Source organism: Coregonus clupeaformis, unplaced genomic scaffold, assembly GCF_020615455.1.
Source record: "Coregonus clupeaformis isolate EN_2021a unplaced genomic scaffold, ASM2061545v1 scaf0870, whole genome shotgun sequence".
NCBI lineage: Eukaryota > Metazoa > Chordata > Actinopteri > Salmoniformes > Salmonidae > Coregonus > Coregonus clupeaformis.
Genome location: NW_025534324.1, coordinates 193,741 through 212,713, shown reverse-complemented (window position 1 = coordinate 212,713; position 18,973 = coordinate 193,741). Strand labels below are relative to the sequence as shown.

The 18,973-nt window shown below is 43.9% G+C and overlaps 1 protein-coding gene across 1 annotated transcript in view; it reads left to right on the top strand.

Annotated features, from left to right (window-relative positions):
- The first annotated feature begins 633 nt into the window (after positions 1-633).
- Positions 634-18,973, top strand: part of LOC121562373 (ras-related protein Rap-2a-like) — a 33,079-nt gene continuing 14,739 nt past the window's right edge. The window contains exons 1-2 of the mRNA XM_041874672.2: positions 634-819; positions 1,135-1,505. Coding sequence (XP_041730606.2) covers positions 1,192-1,505 — 314 coding nt within the window. The 5' untranslated portion in view covers positions 634-819; positions 1,135-1,191. The remainder of the gene's footprint in view (positions 820-1,134; positions 1,506-18,973) is intronic.

The following is an 18,973-nucleotide window of genomic DNA, read 5'->3' as shown; positions in this document are numbered from 1 at the left end:
AATCCAGGATCAAATCGATCTGGCTGTTTAAAAAAAATAATCGGATAGGATGCCTCAAAAGTTAGAGACAAATGTGTAGGTAGAAAACAGAAACCGCTCTGTTTGTCACAACCGCTAATAGCGGATATCAGAGGTTACTCACATAACTGATTCTATGAACTAAGCGGCGCATTCAGTGGATTTAAAATGATACGCTTATTATTGAACATGTATCTAACTTGAATATTTTCCCTTTGTTCATGTTGAAATTGATTTATTTGAATAGATTAGGGCAGATACAAATTAACAGTGGATCATTGTTTAAGCACTTTTTTTTTTTAAATCGCTATTTGTGATACAATTTGCTGATTTCCCATGGTCACACATGACTGGTTCTTGGTCTCCCTTGTTTCGTTAGGTGAGGAGCAGTTACCATATAAAAAGCATCCGGGTTGGTACCAGATAGGCATACTTGATTCTGTTCTGTCTGAAGATGTCACTATTGTACAGACTATTGTATTCAAGAAAAAGTATCTGATACAACCTGACGTACAACATGTGGGCGAGGCTTAAAGTGGGACGTAACCAATGAAAAGCTCCATTCGTCTGTTAGCCTCTTTCCATAAGAGAGAGTAGGCATATTATATAGTTTCAGGTGTGGTCGTCATTGAGATGGGAGACAGATCGCATAAAGGCCTACGGACACCGATGAGAGACGAGATATTTTGTCACCACCCGCGAGAATGGCGACTGAAGAATGTCAGAAAGGCATAAGTGGTGGACATAGAGTGATGCAATTCGGAATGTTACTACATATGCCAGCCTAACCTTTCCAGCAAGGTATTTCAAAACTATGTTTTCCCTCTGCCTAAATCATTCTGGAGTCTCCAAAGGATTCCTGAAGAAGGCATGCAGAACTGAAGCAAGTTTTTAACCATGGTCTGAAATTATGAACAAATCAGGCTATAGATAGTTGAACTCAAATGCATATGTTTTTTTTCTTTTTTTCTCTTAGATTATTAATGTGGGGTTTTCTGTAATGAAGTTATTATAATGTCCCATCAATTGTCGTAGGCTATTTTGTGTTATGATATGGACATTCTATAAAATGTTATTACTTTAGATTAGCCTATTTAATTGCTTTGATGTCGGCAGGAGGCAGTGGCATTTTTACAAATTATTCTAATCATCCTTGACGGCATCAGTGGGGCAATGCGTGAGTATAAAGTCGTGGTCCTCGGCAGCGGAGGTGTCGGCAAGTCTGCTCTCACCGTGCAATTTGTGACCGGAACCTTCATAGAGAAGTATGACCCGACAATTGAAGATTTTTATCGAAAGGAGATCGAGGTGGATTCCTCCCCGTCGGTGCTGGAGATTCTGGACACTGCTGGGACAGAGCAGTTTGCTTCTATGAGAGACCTTTACATCAAGAACGGCCAGGGCTTCATACTAGTCTACAGTCTGGTCAACCAACAGAGTTTCCAAGACATCAAGCCAATGAGAGATCAGATCATCAGAGTTAAAAGGTGATTTCTGAGTTTGATATTAATTCCCTGACTGTGTCACTAGATTGAAAGTTAATTTGGAACATGATCAGAGTCATGGCCTACGGCCCTATTGAAATCAGTGAATATAGGCTATATTGTAGTAAATTCTAATGGTCTAGTAATTACTCTAGTTTATTCCACTACTAATTGCAAATTAGTATGTGTGTGTGTGAGCATGATTTGATTCCTTTGGATCGAACATACTTGAGCAGGGCTGGGCCCACATCTGCTTAGATTTATATTGGACATGTGAAACCAAACAAGCTTCCTTTGCTCTTTGAGGAGATATTATCTGATTCATCCAGGTCATGTGTTAGTCATGAAAGTCCAGCTGTGCTTCACCTTTACTCTATTACCCAGAAGCCCTTAGGTTTGATGTTGGACTTCTAGCCAGATGGAGAACCCATACGAAACCTGAACTGGTCAGGTTGTCCCACATACAGTGCCTTCAGAAAGTATTCACACCATTTGACTTTTTCAACATTTTGTTCTGTTACAAAGTGGGATTCAAATGGATTTAATTGTCTTTTTTGTCAATGATCTACACAAAATACGCTGCAATGTCAAAGTGGAAGAAAAATTCAATTTTTTTTTATTTATTAATGAAAAACAAAACACTAACATATCTTGATTAGATAATTAATCACACCCCTGAGTCATTACATGTTAGAAACACCTTTGGTAGCAATTACAGCTGTGAGTCTTTTGGGGTAAGTCTAAGAGCTTTGCACACCTGTATTGTGCAATATTTGACAATTTTTCTTTTTAACGTTCTTCAAGCTCTGTGAAGTTGGTTGTTGATCATTGCTAGACAGTCATTTTCAAGTCTTGGCATAGGTTTTAAGTCAAAACTGTAACTAGGCCACTCGGGAACATTCAATGTCCTCTTGGTAAGCAACTCCAGTGTAGATTTGGTTTTGTGTTTTAGGTTATTGTCTTGCTTACATTTACATTACATTTACGTCATTTAGCCGACGCTCTTATCCAGAGCGACATACAAATTGGTGCATTCACCTTATAGCCAGTGGGATAACCACTTTACAATATGTATATATTTTTTTTGGGGGGGGTAGAAGGATTACTTTATCCTATCCCAGGTATTCCTTAAAGAGGTAGGGTTTCAAGTGTCTCCGGAAGGTGGTGAGTGACTCCGCTGTCCTGGCATCGTGAGGGAGCTTGTTCCACCATTGGGGTGCCAGAGCAGCAAACAGTTTTGACTGGGCTGAGCGGGAACTGTGCTTCCGCAGAGGTAGGGGGGCCAGCAGGCCAGAGGTGGATGAACGCAATGCCCTCGTTTGGGTGTAGGGACTGATCAGAGCCTGAAGGTACAGAGGTGCCGTTCCCCTCACAGCTCCGTAGGCAAGCACCATGGTCTTGTAGCAGATGCAAGCTTCAACTGGAAGCCAGTGGAGTGTGCGGAGGAGCGGGGTGACGTGAGAGAACTTGGGAAGGTTGAACACCAGACGGGCTGCGGCATTCTGGATGAGTTGTAGGGGATTAATGGCACAGGCAGGGAGCCCAGCCAACAGCGAGTTGCAGTAATGTTTTTTGCACTCTGGGAGGAGGACACAACGGAGTTGTCAACCGTGATGGCGAGATCATGGAACGGGCAGTCCGGGAGGAAGAGCATGGAACAACATCATTGTAGTTGCTGGAAGGTGAATTAATCTCCCAGTGTCTGTTGGAAAGCAGACTGAACCAGGTTTTCCTATCAGATTTTGCCTATGCTTAGCTCCATTCCATTTCTTTTTATCCTAAATAACTCTCCAGTCCTTGCCGATGACAAGCATACCAATACCATGATGCAGCAACCACCATGCTTGAAAATATGAAGAGTGGTACTCAGTGATGTGTTGGATTAACCCCAAACATAACGCTTTGTATTCAGGACAAAAAGTTCATTTCTTTGGCACATTTTTCACACTATTACTTTAGTGCCTTGAAGCAAACAGGAAGCATGTTTTGGAATATTTTTATACTGTACAGGCTTCTTTCTTTTCACTCTGTCATTTAGGTTAGTATTATGGAGTAACTACAATGATGTTGTTCCATTCTCAGTTTTCTACTATCATAGCCGTTAAGCTCTGTAACCGTTTTAAAATCATCATTGGCCTCATGGTAAAATCCCTGTGCGGTTTCCTTCCTTCCCTGTATCTTTGTAGTGACTGGGTGTTTTAATACACCATCCAAAGCCTAATTAATATCTTCACCATGCTCAAAGGGATATTCAGTGTCTGTATTATTTTTTATTTTACCCATCTACCAATCGGTGCTGTTCTTTGCGAGGCATTTGGAAAACATATTATGTGACTTGTTAAGCAAATATTTACTCCTGAACTTATTAAGGCTTGTCATTACAAAAGGGTTAAATACTTATTGACTCAAGACATTTTAGCTTTTCATTTTGTATTAATTTGTAAAAAATTCTAAAAATGAAATTCCACTTTGACATTATGGGATATTGTGTGTAGACCTTTATTTAACCAGGTAAGCCAGTTGAGAACAAGTTCTCATTTACAACTGCCAAGATAAAGCAAAGCAGTGCGATAAAAACAACAACAAAGTTACATATGGAATAAACAAAAACGTACAGTCAATAACACAATAGAAAATAGAAAATCTATATACAGTGTGTGCAAATGTAGTAGGTTATGGAGGTAAGGCAATAAATAGGCCATAGTGCAAAATAATTACAATTTAGTATTAACACTGGAGTGATAGATGTGCAGAAGATGATGTGCAAATAGAGATACTGGGGTGCAAATGAGCAAAATAAATAACAATGTATATAACAATATGGGGATGAGGTAGTTGGGTGGGCTGATTACAGATGGGCTGTGTACAGGTACGGTGATCAGTAAGCTGCTCTGACAACTGATGCTTAAAGTTAATGAGGGAGATAAGTGTCTCCAGCTTCAGAGATTTTTGCAGTTCGTTCCAGTCATTTGCAGCAGAGAACTGGAAGGAATGGCGGCCAAAGGAGGTGTTGGCTTTGGGGATGACCAGTGAGATATACCTGCTGGAGCGCATACTACGGGTGGGTGTTGCTATGGTGACCAATGAGCTAAGATAAGGCGGGGATTTGCCTAGAAGTGATTCATAGATGACCTGGAGCCAGTGGGTTTGGCGACAAATATGTAGTGAGGGCCAGCCAACGAGAGCGTACAGGTCACAATGGTGGGTAGTATATGGGGCTTTGGTGACAAAACGGATGGCACTGTGATAGTCTACATCCAATTTGCTGAGTTGAGTGTTGGAAGCTATTTTGTAAATGACATCGCCGAAGTCAAGGATCGGTAGGATAGTACGTTTTACGAGGGCATGTTTAGCAGCATGAGTGAAGGAGGCTTTGTTGGAAGCCGATTCTAGATTTAACTTTGGATTGGAGATGCTTAATGTGAGTCTGGAAGGAGAGTTTACGGTCTAACCAGACACCTAGGTATTTGTAGTTGTCTAACATATTCTAAGTCAGACCCACCGAAAGTAGTGATTCTAGTCGGGCGGGCGGGTGCAAGCAGCGTTCGATTGAAGAGCATGCATTTAGTTTTACTAGCGTTTAAGAGCAGTTGGAGGCCACAGAAGGAGTGTTGTATGGCATTGAAGCTCGTTGGTGTCCAATGAAGGGCCAGATGTATACCATGAAGGGCCAGATGTCTCCGTGGACTTTACAGTGTCCCAAAACTTTTTGGAGTTAGTGCTACAGGATGCAAATTTCTGTTAGAAAAAGCTAGCCTTTGCTTTCCTAACTGATTGTGTATATTGGTTCCTGACTTCCATTAAAAGTTGCATATCGCGGGGGCTGTTCGATGCTAATGCAGTACGCCACAGGATGTTTTTGTGCTGGTCAAGGGCAGTCAAGTCTGGGGTGAACCAGGGGCTATATCTGTTCTTAGTTCTGAATTTTTTGAATGGGGCATGCTTATTTAAGATGGAGAGGAAAGCACTTTTGAAGAACATCCAGGCATCCTCTACTGACGGAATGAGGTCAATATCCATCCAGGATACCCGGGCCAGGTCAATTAGAAAGGCCTGCTCGCTAAAGTGTTTTAGGGAGCGTTTGACAGTGATGAGGGGTGGTCGTTTGACCGCGGACCCATTACGGACCCAGGCAATGATGCAGTGATCGCTGAGATCCTGGTTGAAGACAGCGGAGGTGTATTTAGAGGGTAAATTAGTCAGTATGATATCTATGAGGGTGCCCATGTTTACGGATTTATGGTTGTACCTGGTAGGTTCCTTGATAATTTGTGTGAGATTGAGGGCATCTAGTTTAGATTGTAGGACGGCCGGGGTGTTAAGCATATCCCAGTTTAGGTCACCAAGCAGTACGAACTCTGAGGATAGATGGGGGCAAGCAATTCACATATGGTGTCCAGGGCACAACTGGGGGCTGAGGGGGGGCTGTCGCAAGCGGCAACAGTGAGAGACTTATTTCTGGAAAGGTGGATTTTTAGAAGTAGGAGCTCAAACTGTTTGGGCACAGACCTGGATAGTATGATAGAGCTCTGCAGGCTATCTCTACAGTAGATTGCAACTCCGCCCCCTTTGGCAGTTCTATCTAGACGGAAAATGTTGTAGTTCGGGATGGACATTTCTGAATTTTTGGTGGCCTTCCTAAGCCAGGATTCAGACACTGCTAGAACATAAGGGTTGGCAGAGTGTGCTAACGCAGTGAATAACTCAAACTTGGGGAGGAGGCTTCTGATGTTAACATGCAAGAAACCAAGGCTTCTACAGTTACAGAAGTCAACAAATGATAGCGCCTGGGGAGTAGGAGTGATACTGGGGGCTACAGGGCCTGGGTTAACCTCTACATTACCAGAGGAACAGAGGAGGAATAGAATAAGTATACGGCTAAAGGCTTTAAGAACTGGTCTTCTAGTGCGTTGGGTACAGAGAATAAACGGTGCAGATTTCCGGGCTTTGTAGAATAGATTCAGGGCATTATGTACAGACAAGGATATGGAAGGGTATGAGTACAGTGGCGGTACACCTAAGCATTGGGTAACGATGAAAGAGATAGCATCACTGGAGGTACCGATTGAGCCGGTCTCCGCGTGTATGGGGGGTGGGACAAAGAAGCTATCTGAGGCAGGTTGAGCGGGACTGGGGGCTTTACAGTGAAATAGTAAAATAACAACTAACCCAAACAGCAATAGGCTAGGCATATTGACATGGGAGAGAGGCATAACGCAATCACAGGTGTTATTCGAGAGGGCTAAGACAATAACTGGTAATGGCGACGAAAGTTTGGGCTGAAGCTAAACAGATAAAACAGGATGGGGTACCGTGTAAAGGAACAGTCCAGCGGGCATCAGATGTGTAGCTGAGTGATCATAAGGTCCAGTGAACAGCAATAGGTAAGTCCGGGGAGCAGTTCGTAGGCACCTACAGCACAGGTGAGCAGGAGGCACGGCTGTTGATTGCGCGTGCTAAGCGGGCCGGGTGCTAGCAGATGGATCTTCATGGTCGCCGCAACGGGAAGCCTGTTGAAACCACATCAGATGATTACGTTGGCAGACCAGTCGTGATGGATCGGTGGGGCTCCGTGTCGACAATAGGAGGTCCCGTCCGGTTGACAGAAAGGTGGATAGCCGGGAGATGGGCCTGGCTCGAGGCTAGCTCAAGGCTAACTGGTGCAAGCTTTGGGACAAGTGGTGATTAGTGGTGATTAGCCAACAACAACATCTATTTGGTTGCAGCCAGCTAGTTGTGATGATCCGGTGTTAAGGTCCAGTGATTCAGTGATTCCGGCAGAAAATCAGAAATGCTCTGGGTCGATAGCACGCTGTGCAGACTGGCCGATAATTGTCCAGGCTAGAGCTGGCTGGTAGGTAGTGCAGGCCACGGACAGTGGTGAAGACCGCTAACGGTGGCTAATAGCAATAGCTAATAGCAAGTAGCTAGTTAGCTGGCTAGCTGGCTAGTTTCATCCGTGGGTTCTTGATAAAAGGAATTAAGAAATAATAGAATCCGTTCCACAATGGGTGTGGCGGGTTGCAGGAAAGTATATTTAGTTAAGGATGGAAAGTGAGATAGAGAAATATATACGAAAAAAAGACACAACAAAAAAAAACAGGCTATTTACACGAGGACACAATAATAATAATAATCAAAATGTAATACATTTAAAATTCAGCCTGTAACACAACAAGATGTGGAAAAAGTCAACGGGTGTGAATACTTTCTGAAGGCACTGTAGGTCATCTCTATTACAATGGAGACCAGGTCCAGAATAGCAGTTTCCCTCCTCCCTGGCAACTCAGTTAGGAAGTACTGTATCTTTGTAACCAGAGATGTTAGACACGGAGGTCTAGAGAAAAGCCCAGGAAAAACTCCAGGTCCTAGTTATTGGCAATAACTTGCCCTGCTCAGATCACATGGTCAGAACAGCTCGGGTTGGTTTAGCTTGGTTTAGCTTCTATTGTCCTGCCTGTCATTACTAAGATGCACAGTGCTCCTCCTGGCATACATTACCTAGCTCCGGGGTGAAATTTCCTCTAGATACAGATCTAGGATCAGCTTCCCCTCCCACAGACCTAACCTTAACCATTAGTAGGGAAAATGCTAAACTGAGCCAAGATCAGCGTCTAGGGGCAACTTCACCCTACTCAAATTAGCTAACTCCAGAAAGTGGCTTTACAGTACTTTTACTGCCTCACAAAACCCATTATTGCTGAGCCAGCGAGCAGAAGTGCACTATATCCTTACTCATCACAACTTGGGATTGTGTTGGAGTTGGAAGCCAAGGAAACATCAGTCCTCCATTAGTGAGAAGGCACATAACCTAAAGCCACGTTTGACTCCTGGCAGCGGAATCCTCTGAACTAGCTGGAGATCCAAGAGTGAGGTCATTTGGGCTTTGTGTGTGTGTATGTGTGTGTGTGTATGTACCTTCAGCTCTTGTTACGGCACCCACAAAATAACCAAATAAATTACTGTATCGTGTATATTGTTGTTTCGGAAATCCAACCTGGCTGTGCTCCAACTTGATCTTAACGATTTCCTCGCATGAATGTGAAGGATGAGTCGATCGACCTAGAAGCTGGGTTTTCAAAGCACTTCAGATGGGTTTCACGCTGCACTGATGCTGTGTTTAATAGCAAGAGAGGAACAACACGGGCTATTAAGTGTAGTCATTTGTGCAATGGGGTGTGGTCTCAAACTACATTTCCCAGGAGGGACCTCTGACTGAAGTTCTGAGGTGGACGTTAAACCCACATCCTGGCTCAACAGGGTGGTGGTGGTGTTCATTAGGCACACCGTAGCAAAATGTTTGGTGCCCACAAGGTCCTGCGTGGCTCAGTTGGTAGAGCATGGAGCTTGCAACACCAGGGTTGTGGGTTCGATTCAAAAGGGGGACCAGTATGAAAATGTATGCACTCAATATTGTAAGTCTATCTGGATAAAATTAAACAATGAAAAAAAAATGGGTAATGGTCACCATGATTTAAAGAACATAAACATATAGGCTATGAAATGGAATACAAACCAATACTGGTAGCTATGTTTTAGAAGTACTGGGCTCAATTTGAAAATTATCACAATGTAGACCCATTTCTTAGGCCTCATTCCCCGGTTTGCCATTGAGCTTTAAAGTTACAGCAAGGAACATTATTTAGTTGAAGTTACTGTTATGGTTCATGTTGAATTCACTGATTTGCCCAATTTATTTTTGTTGTCAAAAACTATGTGGCCTTTTGTTGTGTTGTGTTTAGTTTTTATAAGTTATAAGCAGAATGACTCCCTCCCCCACACGCGCAGACACACACACGCACACATACACAGCCCAGCAGCAGCAGCACAGCGTGGGAAGTCCGTCATCACAGCATCTCTTGGGACTCCACATCCGTTTTGTTATTCTTTTCCCTAGCTCTCCTTCAGTACTCAAAATGAACATCTATCTACAGTGGGGAAAAAAGTATTTAGTCAGCCACCAATTGTGCAAGTTCTCCCACTTAAAAAGATGAGAGAGGCCTGTAATTGTCATCATAGGTACACGTCAACTATGACAGACAAACTGAGAATTTTCTTTCCAGAAAATCACATTGTAGGATTTTTAATGAATTTATTTGCAAATTATGGTGGAAAATAAGTATTTGGTCACCTACAAACAAGCAAGATTTCTGGCTCTCACAGACCTGTAACTTCTTATTTAAGAGGCTCCTCTGTCCTCGTTACCTGTATTAATGGCACCTGTTTGAACTTGTTATCAGTATAAAAGACACCTGTCCACAACCTCAAACAGTCACACTCCAAATTCCACTATGGCCAAGACCAAAGAGCTGTCAAAGGACACCTGAAACAAAATTGTAAACCTGCACCAGGCTGGGAAGACTGAATCTGCAATAGGTAAGCAGCTTGGTTTGAAGAAATCAACTGTGGGCGCAATTATTAGGAAATGGAAGACATACAAGACCACTGATAATCTCCGTCGATCTGGGGCTCCACGCAAGATCTCACCCCGTGGGGTCAAAATGATTACAAGAACGGTGAGCAAAAATCCCAGAACCACACGGGGGGACCTAGTGAATGACCTGCAGAGAGCTGGGACCAAAGTAACAAAGCCTACCATCAGTAACACACTACGCCGCCAGGGACTCAAATCCTGCAGTGCCAGACGTGTCCCCCTGCTTAAGCCAGTACATGTCCAGGCCCATCTGAAGTTTGCTAGAGTGCATTTGGATGATCCAGAAGAGGATTGGGAGAATGTCATATGGTTCTATTTTGGTAAAAACTCAACTCGTCGTGTTTGGAGGACAAAGAATGCTGAGTTGCATTCAAAGAACATCATACCTACTGTGAAGCATGGGGGTGGAAACATCATGCTTTGGGGCTGTTTTTCTGCAAAGGGACCAGGACGACTGATCCGTGTAAAGGAAAGAATGAATGGGGCCATGTATCGTGAGATTTTGAGTGAAAACCTCCTTCCATCAACAAGGGCATTGAAGATGAAACGTGACTGGGTCTTTCAGCATGACAATGATCCCAAATCACCGCCCAGGCAACGAAGGAGTGGCTTCGTAAGAAGCATTTCAAGGTCCTGGAGTGGCCTAGCCAATCTCCAGATCTCAACCCCATAGAAAATCTTTGGAGGGAGTTTAAAGTCCGTGTTGCCCAGCGACAGCCCCAAAACATCACTGCTCTAGAGGAGATCTGCATGGAGGAATGGGCCAAAATACCAGCAACAGTGTGTGAAAACCTTGTGAAGACTTATAGAAAACGTTTGACCTGTGTCATTGCCAACAAAGGGTATATAACAAAGTATTGAGAAACTTTTGTTATTGACCAAATACTTATTTTCCACCATAATTTGCAAATAAATTCATAAAAAATCCTACAATGTGTTTTTCTGGATTTATTTTTCTCATTTTGTCTGTCATAGTTGACGTGTACCTATGATGAAAATTACAGGCCTCTCTCATCTTTTTAAGTGGTAGAACTTGCACAATTGGTGGCTGACTAAAAACTTTTTTTCCCCACTGTAACTACTGTATGTTAGCTTAGCCACCATAAGGCTACAGCATTGGGACAGTTGCAATGTTAAAGCCACAATCTGGTATTTGTGTTTCAACCCAACTGCAGTTATATTTTTCAAGAATCAATGGGGATATATCATTAAAGGTCCAATGCAGCCGTTTCTATCTCAATATCAAATAATTTCTGGGTAACAATTAAGTACCTTACTGTGATTGTTTTCAATTGAAATGATCAAAAATAAACAAAAATAGCTTCTTAGCAAAAAGCAATTTCTTAAGCAAGAATTTTGCTAGGACTGTATGGGATAGGTCTGAGTGAGGGACCTAATTGGAGGAGCCTAATGAGAGGGATATGTAACCTGAAAACTAGCTGTTATTGGCAGAAGGCAGTTTGAAACTCTAATTTGTTATTGGTCTATTAACTTGATGTCACCAGGCAGGCCAAAACTGCACCCATGCAAAACAAGCTGAAATTTCAGGCAGTCTTTTAAACAGCTCTTACACTAAAAAAGGTATTATCATCATTGTTTCAATTTCACAGTATTATTCCATCATAGTACACTACAGTTCAAAAGTTTGGGGTCACTAAGAAATGTTCTTGTTTTCGAAAGAAAAGCAATTTTTTTGTCTATTAAAATAACATCAAATTGATCAGAAATACAGTGTAGAGATTGTTAATGTTGTAAATGGCTATTGTAGCTGGAAACGGCTGATTTTTAATGGGAAAAAAAGCCATATCTCAGACTGGCCAATTAAAAGAAAAGATTAGATGGGCAGTCTGAGATATGGCTTTTTCTTTGCAACTCTGCCTAAAAGATCAGCATCCCGGAGTCACCTCTTCACTGTTGACGTTGAGACTGGTGTTTTGCGGGTACTATTTAATGAAGCTGCCAGTTGAGGACCTGTGAGGCGCCTGTTTCTCAAACTAGACACTCTAATGTATTTGTCCTCTTGCTCAGTTGTGCACCGGGGCCTCCCACTCCTCTTTCTATTCTGGTTAGAGCCAGTTTGCGCTGTTCTGTGAAGAGAGTAGTACACAGCGTTGTACGAGATCTTCAGTTTCTTGGCAATTTCTCGCATGGAATAGCCTTAATTTCTCAGAACAAGAATAGACTTACGAGTTTCAGAAGAAAGTTATTTGTTTCTGGCCATTTTGAGCCTATAATCGAACCCACAATTGCTGATGCTCCAGATACTCAACTAGTCTCAAGAAGGCCAGTTTTATTGCTTCTTTAAATCAGCACAACAGTTTTCAGCTGTGCTAACATAATAATTGCAAAAGGGTTTTCTAATGATCAATTAGCCTTTTAAAATTATAAACTTGGATTAGCAAACACAACGTGCCATTGGAACACAGGATTGATGGTTGCTGATAATGGGCCTCTGTACGCCTATGTAGATATTCCATAAAAAATCAGACGTTTCCAGCTACAATAGCCATTTACATCATTAACAATGTCTACAATGTATTTCTGATCAATTTGATGTTATTTTAATGGACAAAAAAATTGCTTTTCTTTCTAAAACAAGGACATTTCTAAGTGACCCCAAACGTTTGTACGGTAGTGTATATATAAAACACAGAAAAATCACGAATTTGACTGCAATGACCCATTCATTTTAATGATCAAACATTTCCTGCAAATATCTTGCCTGCAAAAAAATTGCATGCAAATATCCCAGATTGCACCTTTAATTAACGACAGATGAGCACAATGAAACAACAGCAGCTCAAGGTTTGGGGGGCATTGTGCTGGAGAGGGTGCGTGCTCTGCAGTCATTAGTGTAATTGGACTGTGCTTTAGGAAGCTGGTGTAGGTGTGGTGGATAAGGGAGCAGGTAGCCATAAGGCTGACACTCCTTCAGGCGAAACAAAGAATGGAAATGCCTTTCAAAAACACAAAGGTGTTCTTATTGTGTTGTTACATATGGTATAACCAGCAACGTTTATGGAGTGATATTAGTACCAACATAAATTGAGAAATTTAATTTGGAACTAACATCACTCCATAAAGGTGTTCCGAACCTATACTTCAGCAGTTGCAATGATCACATTTCATATCTACTTCATGGCCAACAACTCTTAAATGACCGTTCTTCGTTTGCTTAGTTCAAGTTTCGACGTTTATTTGCCACGTGCACAGGATACAACAGGTGTAAAACAGTACAGTGAAATTCTTACCTTGAGAGCTCTTTACCAACAATGCAGTGATAATAATAATATAGATATACACTACCGGTCAAAAGTTTTAGAACATCTACTCATTCAACGGCTTTTCAATATTTTACATTGTAGAATAATAGTGAAGACATCAAAACAATGAAATAACACTATTGGAATCATGTAGGAACCCAAAAAGTGTTAAACAAATCAAAATATATGTTATATTTGAGATTCTTCAAATAGCCACCCTTTGCCTTGATGACAGCTTTGCAAACTCTTGGTATTCACTCAACCAGCTTCACCTGGAATGCTTTTCCAACAGTCTTGAAGGAGTTCCCACATATGCTGAGCACTTGTTGGCTGCTTTTCCTTCACTCTGCGGTCTGACTCATCCCAAACCATCTCAATTTGGTTGAGGATTGTGGAGGCCAGGTCATCTGATGCAGCACTCCATCACTCTCCTTCTTTGTAAAATAGCCCTTACACAGCCTGGAGGTGTGTTGGGTCATTGTCCTGTTGAAAAACAAATGATAGTCCCACTTAGCCCAAACCAGATGGGATGGCGTATCGCTGCAGAATGCTGTGGTAGCCATGCTGGTTAAGTGTGCCTTGAATTCTAAATAAATCACAGACAGTGTCACCAGAAAAGCACCCCCACACCATAACACCTCCTCCTCCATGCTTTACGGTGGGAAATAAACATGCGGAGATCATCCGTTCACCCACACCGCGTCTCACAAAGACACGGCCGTTGGAACCAAAAATCTCCAATTTGGACTCCAGACCAAAGGACACATTTCCACTGGTCTAATGTCCATTGCTCGTGTTTCTTGGCCCAAGTAAGTCTCTTCTTCTTATTGGTGTCCTTTAGTAATGGTTTCTTTGCAGCAATTCGACCATGAAGGCCTGATTCACACAGTCTCCTCTGAACAGTTGATGTTGAGATGTGTCTGTTACTTGAACTCCTGAGTGGCGCAGTGGTCTAAGGCACTGCATCGCAGTGCTAACTGTGCCACTAGAGATCCTGGTTCGAATCCAGGCTCTGTCGCAGCCGGCCGCGACCGGGAGACTCATGGGCGGCGCACAATTGGCCCAGCGTCGTCCAGGGTAGGGGAGGGAATGGCCGGCAGGGATGTAGCTCAGTTGATAGAGCATGGCGTTTGCAACGCCAGGGTTGTGGGTTCGATTCCCACGGGGGCCAGTATAAAAACAAATATGTATTCACTAACTGTAAGTCGCTCTGCATAAGAGCGTCTGCTAAATGACTAAAATGTAAATGTAAACTCTGTGAAGCATGCATTTGGACTGCAATTTCTGAGGCTGGTAACTCTAATGAACGTATCTTCTGCAGCAGAGGTAACTCTGGGTCTTCCATTCCTGAGGCGGTCCTCATGAGAGCCAGTTTCATCATAGCGCTTGATGGTTTTTGCGACTGCACTTGAAGAAACTTTCAAAGTTCTTGAAATTTTCTGGATTGACTGACCTTCATGTCTTAAAGTAATGATGGACTGTTGTTTCTCTTTTCTTATTTGAGCTGTTCTTGCCATAATATGGACTTGGTCTTTTACCAAATAGGGCTATCTTCTGTATACCCCCCTACCTTGTCACAACACAACTGATTGGCTCAAATGCATTAAGAAGGAAAGAAATTCCACAAATTAACTTTTAACAAGGCACACTTGTTAATTTAAATGCATTCCAGGTGACTACCTCATGAAGCTGGTTGATAGAATGCCAAGAGTGTGCAAAGCTGTCATCAAGGCAAAGGGTGGCTATTTGAAGAATCTCAAATATAAAATATATTTTGATTTGTTGAAAAAAAACTACATGATTCCATATGTGTTATTTGATACTTTTGATGTCTCCACTATTATTCTACAATGAGTAGGTGTTCTAAAACTTTTGACCGGTAGTGTATATAAATAGTAGAAAATATTATTTAAAAAACAACAACAAAAAAACACACAAGGACTACCATGTGAGTTAAAAATGCACTATGCAGAAATCGCTTAGCCATTTGCTGGTTGCTAAAATTCTAATAGTTAGCCTAATTTCAGTTTATGTGGCAAAACAAGTAAGTATAGTGTACAGAATCATTGTACCATCTAAACTGCTGTGAAATATACAGTACCAGTACCTCAAGTGTTTTTCTTTATTTTTACTATTTTCTACATTGTAGAATAATAGTGAAACATCAAAACTAAGAAATAATAGAAAATATATTTTGATTTGTTTAACACTTTTTTTGGTTACTACATAATTCCATATGTGTTATTTCATAGTTTTGATGTCTTCACTATTATTCGAAAAATAGTAGAAAATTGTACAAATAAAGGAAAACCCTGGAATGAGTAGGTGTGTCCAAAACTTTGACTGGTACTGTATTTTCCATAACCAAAAATATTGAATTTGCAGGTACAAAACCGAAAGTAAAAGATGCAGAAACTAAACTTAGAAACGGGAAGCATAGAAATAGCGCACATAGAACATATCTGCCGCTTCTCAGACTTTCTTTAAATGAGAATGACAGATCTATAAGACACATTTCTATGTGAATTTGGTCGACTCACACAAAAAGTTACATATTGCAGCTTTAAAGAAACACAAGAATGCAAGTATATACAGGTCAGCGCTAGTACCTTATTCAAAGTGCAGGGGTACTGGAGTGGGTAAAGTGGGTTTATACGTAAAAAGTGACTGGTAGTAGCATATACACAGAGTGTACAAAACATTAGGAACACCTTCCTAATATTGAGTTGAACCCCCTTTTGCCCTCAGAACAGCCTCAATTCGTTGGGGCATGGACTCTACAAGGTGTCAAATGCGTTTCCACAGGGATGCTGGTCCATGTTGACTCCAATGCTTCCCACAGTTGTGTCAAGTTAGCTGGTACTGGATCTCTACTCTGAATAGCTTGTTCCATCTCATCCCACAGATGCTCAATTGGATTGAGATCTGGTGACTGGGCAGGCCACTGCAGTAAGCTGAATTCACTGTCATGTTTGTGGAACCATTCCTGGCAATCCTAGCCTTGTGGCATGGGGCATCATCCTGCTGTAAAAATCCATTCACAAATGGATACACTGCCGCCATGAAGGGATGCACCTGATTGGCAATGATGTTCAGATATCCTGTGGCATTCAAATATTGCTCCACTTTTATCAAGGGGCCCAATGTGTGCCATGAAAAGACCCCACACCATCACCTCCAGCCTGCAATGTTGACACGCGGCATGAAAAGACCCCACCCGACGCCTCAAATCCAGTATGGAACGGACCGAGTACGCCGCGGCCCCCTCGATGTCCAGAGGAGATGGAGGAACCTCCCACACCTCAGACTCCTGGAGCGGACCAGCTACCACCGGCCTGAGGAGAGACACATGAAACGAGGGGTTAATACGGTAATCAGGGGGAGTAACAACCTGTATGTAACCTCGTTTATCCTCCTCAGGACTTTAAACGGCCCCACAAACCGCGGGCTCAGCTTCCGGCAGGGCAGGCGGAGGGGTAGATTCCGGGTCGAGAGCCAGACCCGATCCACCGGTAAGAAAACCGGGGTCTCCCTGCGGTGGCGGTCAGCGTTCGCCTTCTGACGACACATGGCGCGCTGGAGGCGAACGCGGGCAGCGTCCCAAGTCTCCTCCACGTGCCTAAACCAGTCATCCACTGGCTCTGGTGCCACGGTGCCAGGACCGGTTGGTAACCCAAAACACATGGGAAGGGTGTTAGGTTAGTGGAGGATTGGCGGAGAGAGTTCTGAGCATATTCTGCCCATGGCAGGAACACCGACCACTCCCCCGGCCCGTCCTGACAGTAGGTCCGCAGGAACCTACCCACATCTTGATTCACCCTTTCTACCTGCCCATTACTCTCGGGTGAAATCCAGAGGTCAGGCTGACCGAGACCCCCAGACGTTCCATGAACGCCTTCCAGACTCTAGACGTAAACTGGGGACCTCGGTCGGACACTATATCCTCTGGTACCCCGTAGTGCCGGAAGACATGAGTAAACAGAGCCTCCGCAGTTTGTAGGGCCGTGGGGAGACCGGGCAGAGGAAGAAGGCGGCAGGACTTCGAAAAGTGATCCACAACGACCAAGGATAGTGGTGTTACCTTGGGAGAGGGGAAGATCAGTAAGAAAATCAATACTAAGGTGAGACCATGGTCGTTGTGGAACTGGAAAAGGTTGTAGCTTACCCACTGGGAGGTGCCTAGGTGCCTTACTCTGGGCGCACACTGAGCAGGAGGAAACATACACCCTCACGTCCTTAGCCAAGGTAGGCCACCAGTACTTCTCGGTCAGGCAGCGCATTGTACGACCGATACCTGGATGACCAGAGGAGGGTGACGTGTGTGCCCAGTAGATCAGACGATCACGGATAAGCGCAGGCACGTACTGCAGCCGGACACTGCGGTTGAGATGGATCTGTGCGTAATGCCTGCGCTATATCCGCGTCCATCGCCCATACTACCGGCGCCACAATGCATGAGGCCGGGAGTATGGGGGTGTTGTCTCTGGGCCTCTCCTCTGTGTCATACAGCCAAGACAGTGCGTCTGCCTTCACGTTCTTCATACCCGGAATGTGTGAGAGTGTGAAATCAAACCGGGTGAAGAAGAGGGCCCACCTGGCCTGGCGAGGATTCAGCCTCCTCGCTGCCCGAATGTACTCCAGGTTACGGTGGTCTGTCCAGACGAGGAAAGGGTGTTTCGCCCCTTCGAGCCAATGCCTCCACACCGTCAAAGCTCGGACAACAGCCAGCAGCTCCTGATCACCAACGCCGTAGTTCTGCTCCGCCGAGCTGAGCTTCTTCGAAAAGAAGGCACAGGGGCGGAGCTTGGGTGGTGTGCCCGAGCGTTGGGATAAGACAGTGCCTATCCCTACCTCGGACGCATCCACCTCCACTACGAATGGTAGTGATGGATCGGGGTGAGCCAGTACCGGGGCTGAAGTGAACAGACCCCGCAATCTACTGAAGGCCAAATCAGCCTCAGCAGACCAGCGGAGCCGGGACGGCCCACCCTTCAACAAGGAGGTAATGGGAGCTGCGACCTTGCCAAAGCCCCGAATAAACCTCAGATAGTAGTTGGCAAAGCCAAGGAAGTGCTGCACCTCCTTCACCATGGTTGGAGTTGGCCAATGACGCACGGCTGAAATGCGATCTCCCTCCATCTCCACACCTGTGGTAGTAATGCGGTATCCGAGGAAGGAGATTGACTGCTGGAAAAACTCACACTTAGCTGCCTTGGCATAAAGATCATTTTCCAGCAGTCGGACCAGTACCTTGCGAACCAGGGACACATGCTCGGCGCGCGTAGCGGAATACACCATGATGTCATCGATGTAGACCACCACACCGCGACCAAGCATGTCCCGAAACATCTCGTTCACAAAGGACTGGAAAACGAATGGAGCATTCATCAAACCGTAGGGCATCACCAGGTATTCATAATGCCCCGAGGTTGTGCTGAATGCTGTTTTCCACTCATCCCCTTCCCGAACCAGGTTGTAGGCACTCCTGAGCGCTAATTTGGTGAAAAAACGGGCCCCATGCATTGACTCAATCACTGAAGGAATGAGGGGAAGAGGATAACTAAATTGTACCGTCACCTTATTCAGTGGTCGATAATCAATGCACGGGCGTAAACCGCCATCTTTCTTCTTCACAAAGAAGAAACTCGAGGAAGCGGGTGAAGTGGAGGGACGTATATACCCCTGGCGCAGGGACTCTGTGACGTATGTTTCCATAGCCTCCGTTTCAGCCTGCGACAGGGGATACACATGACTGCTGGGAGGTACAGCGTCTA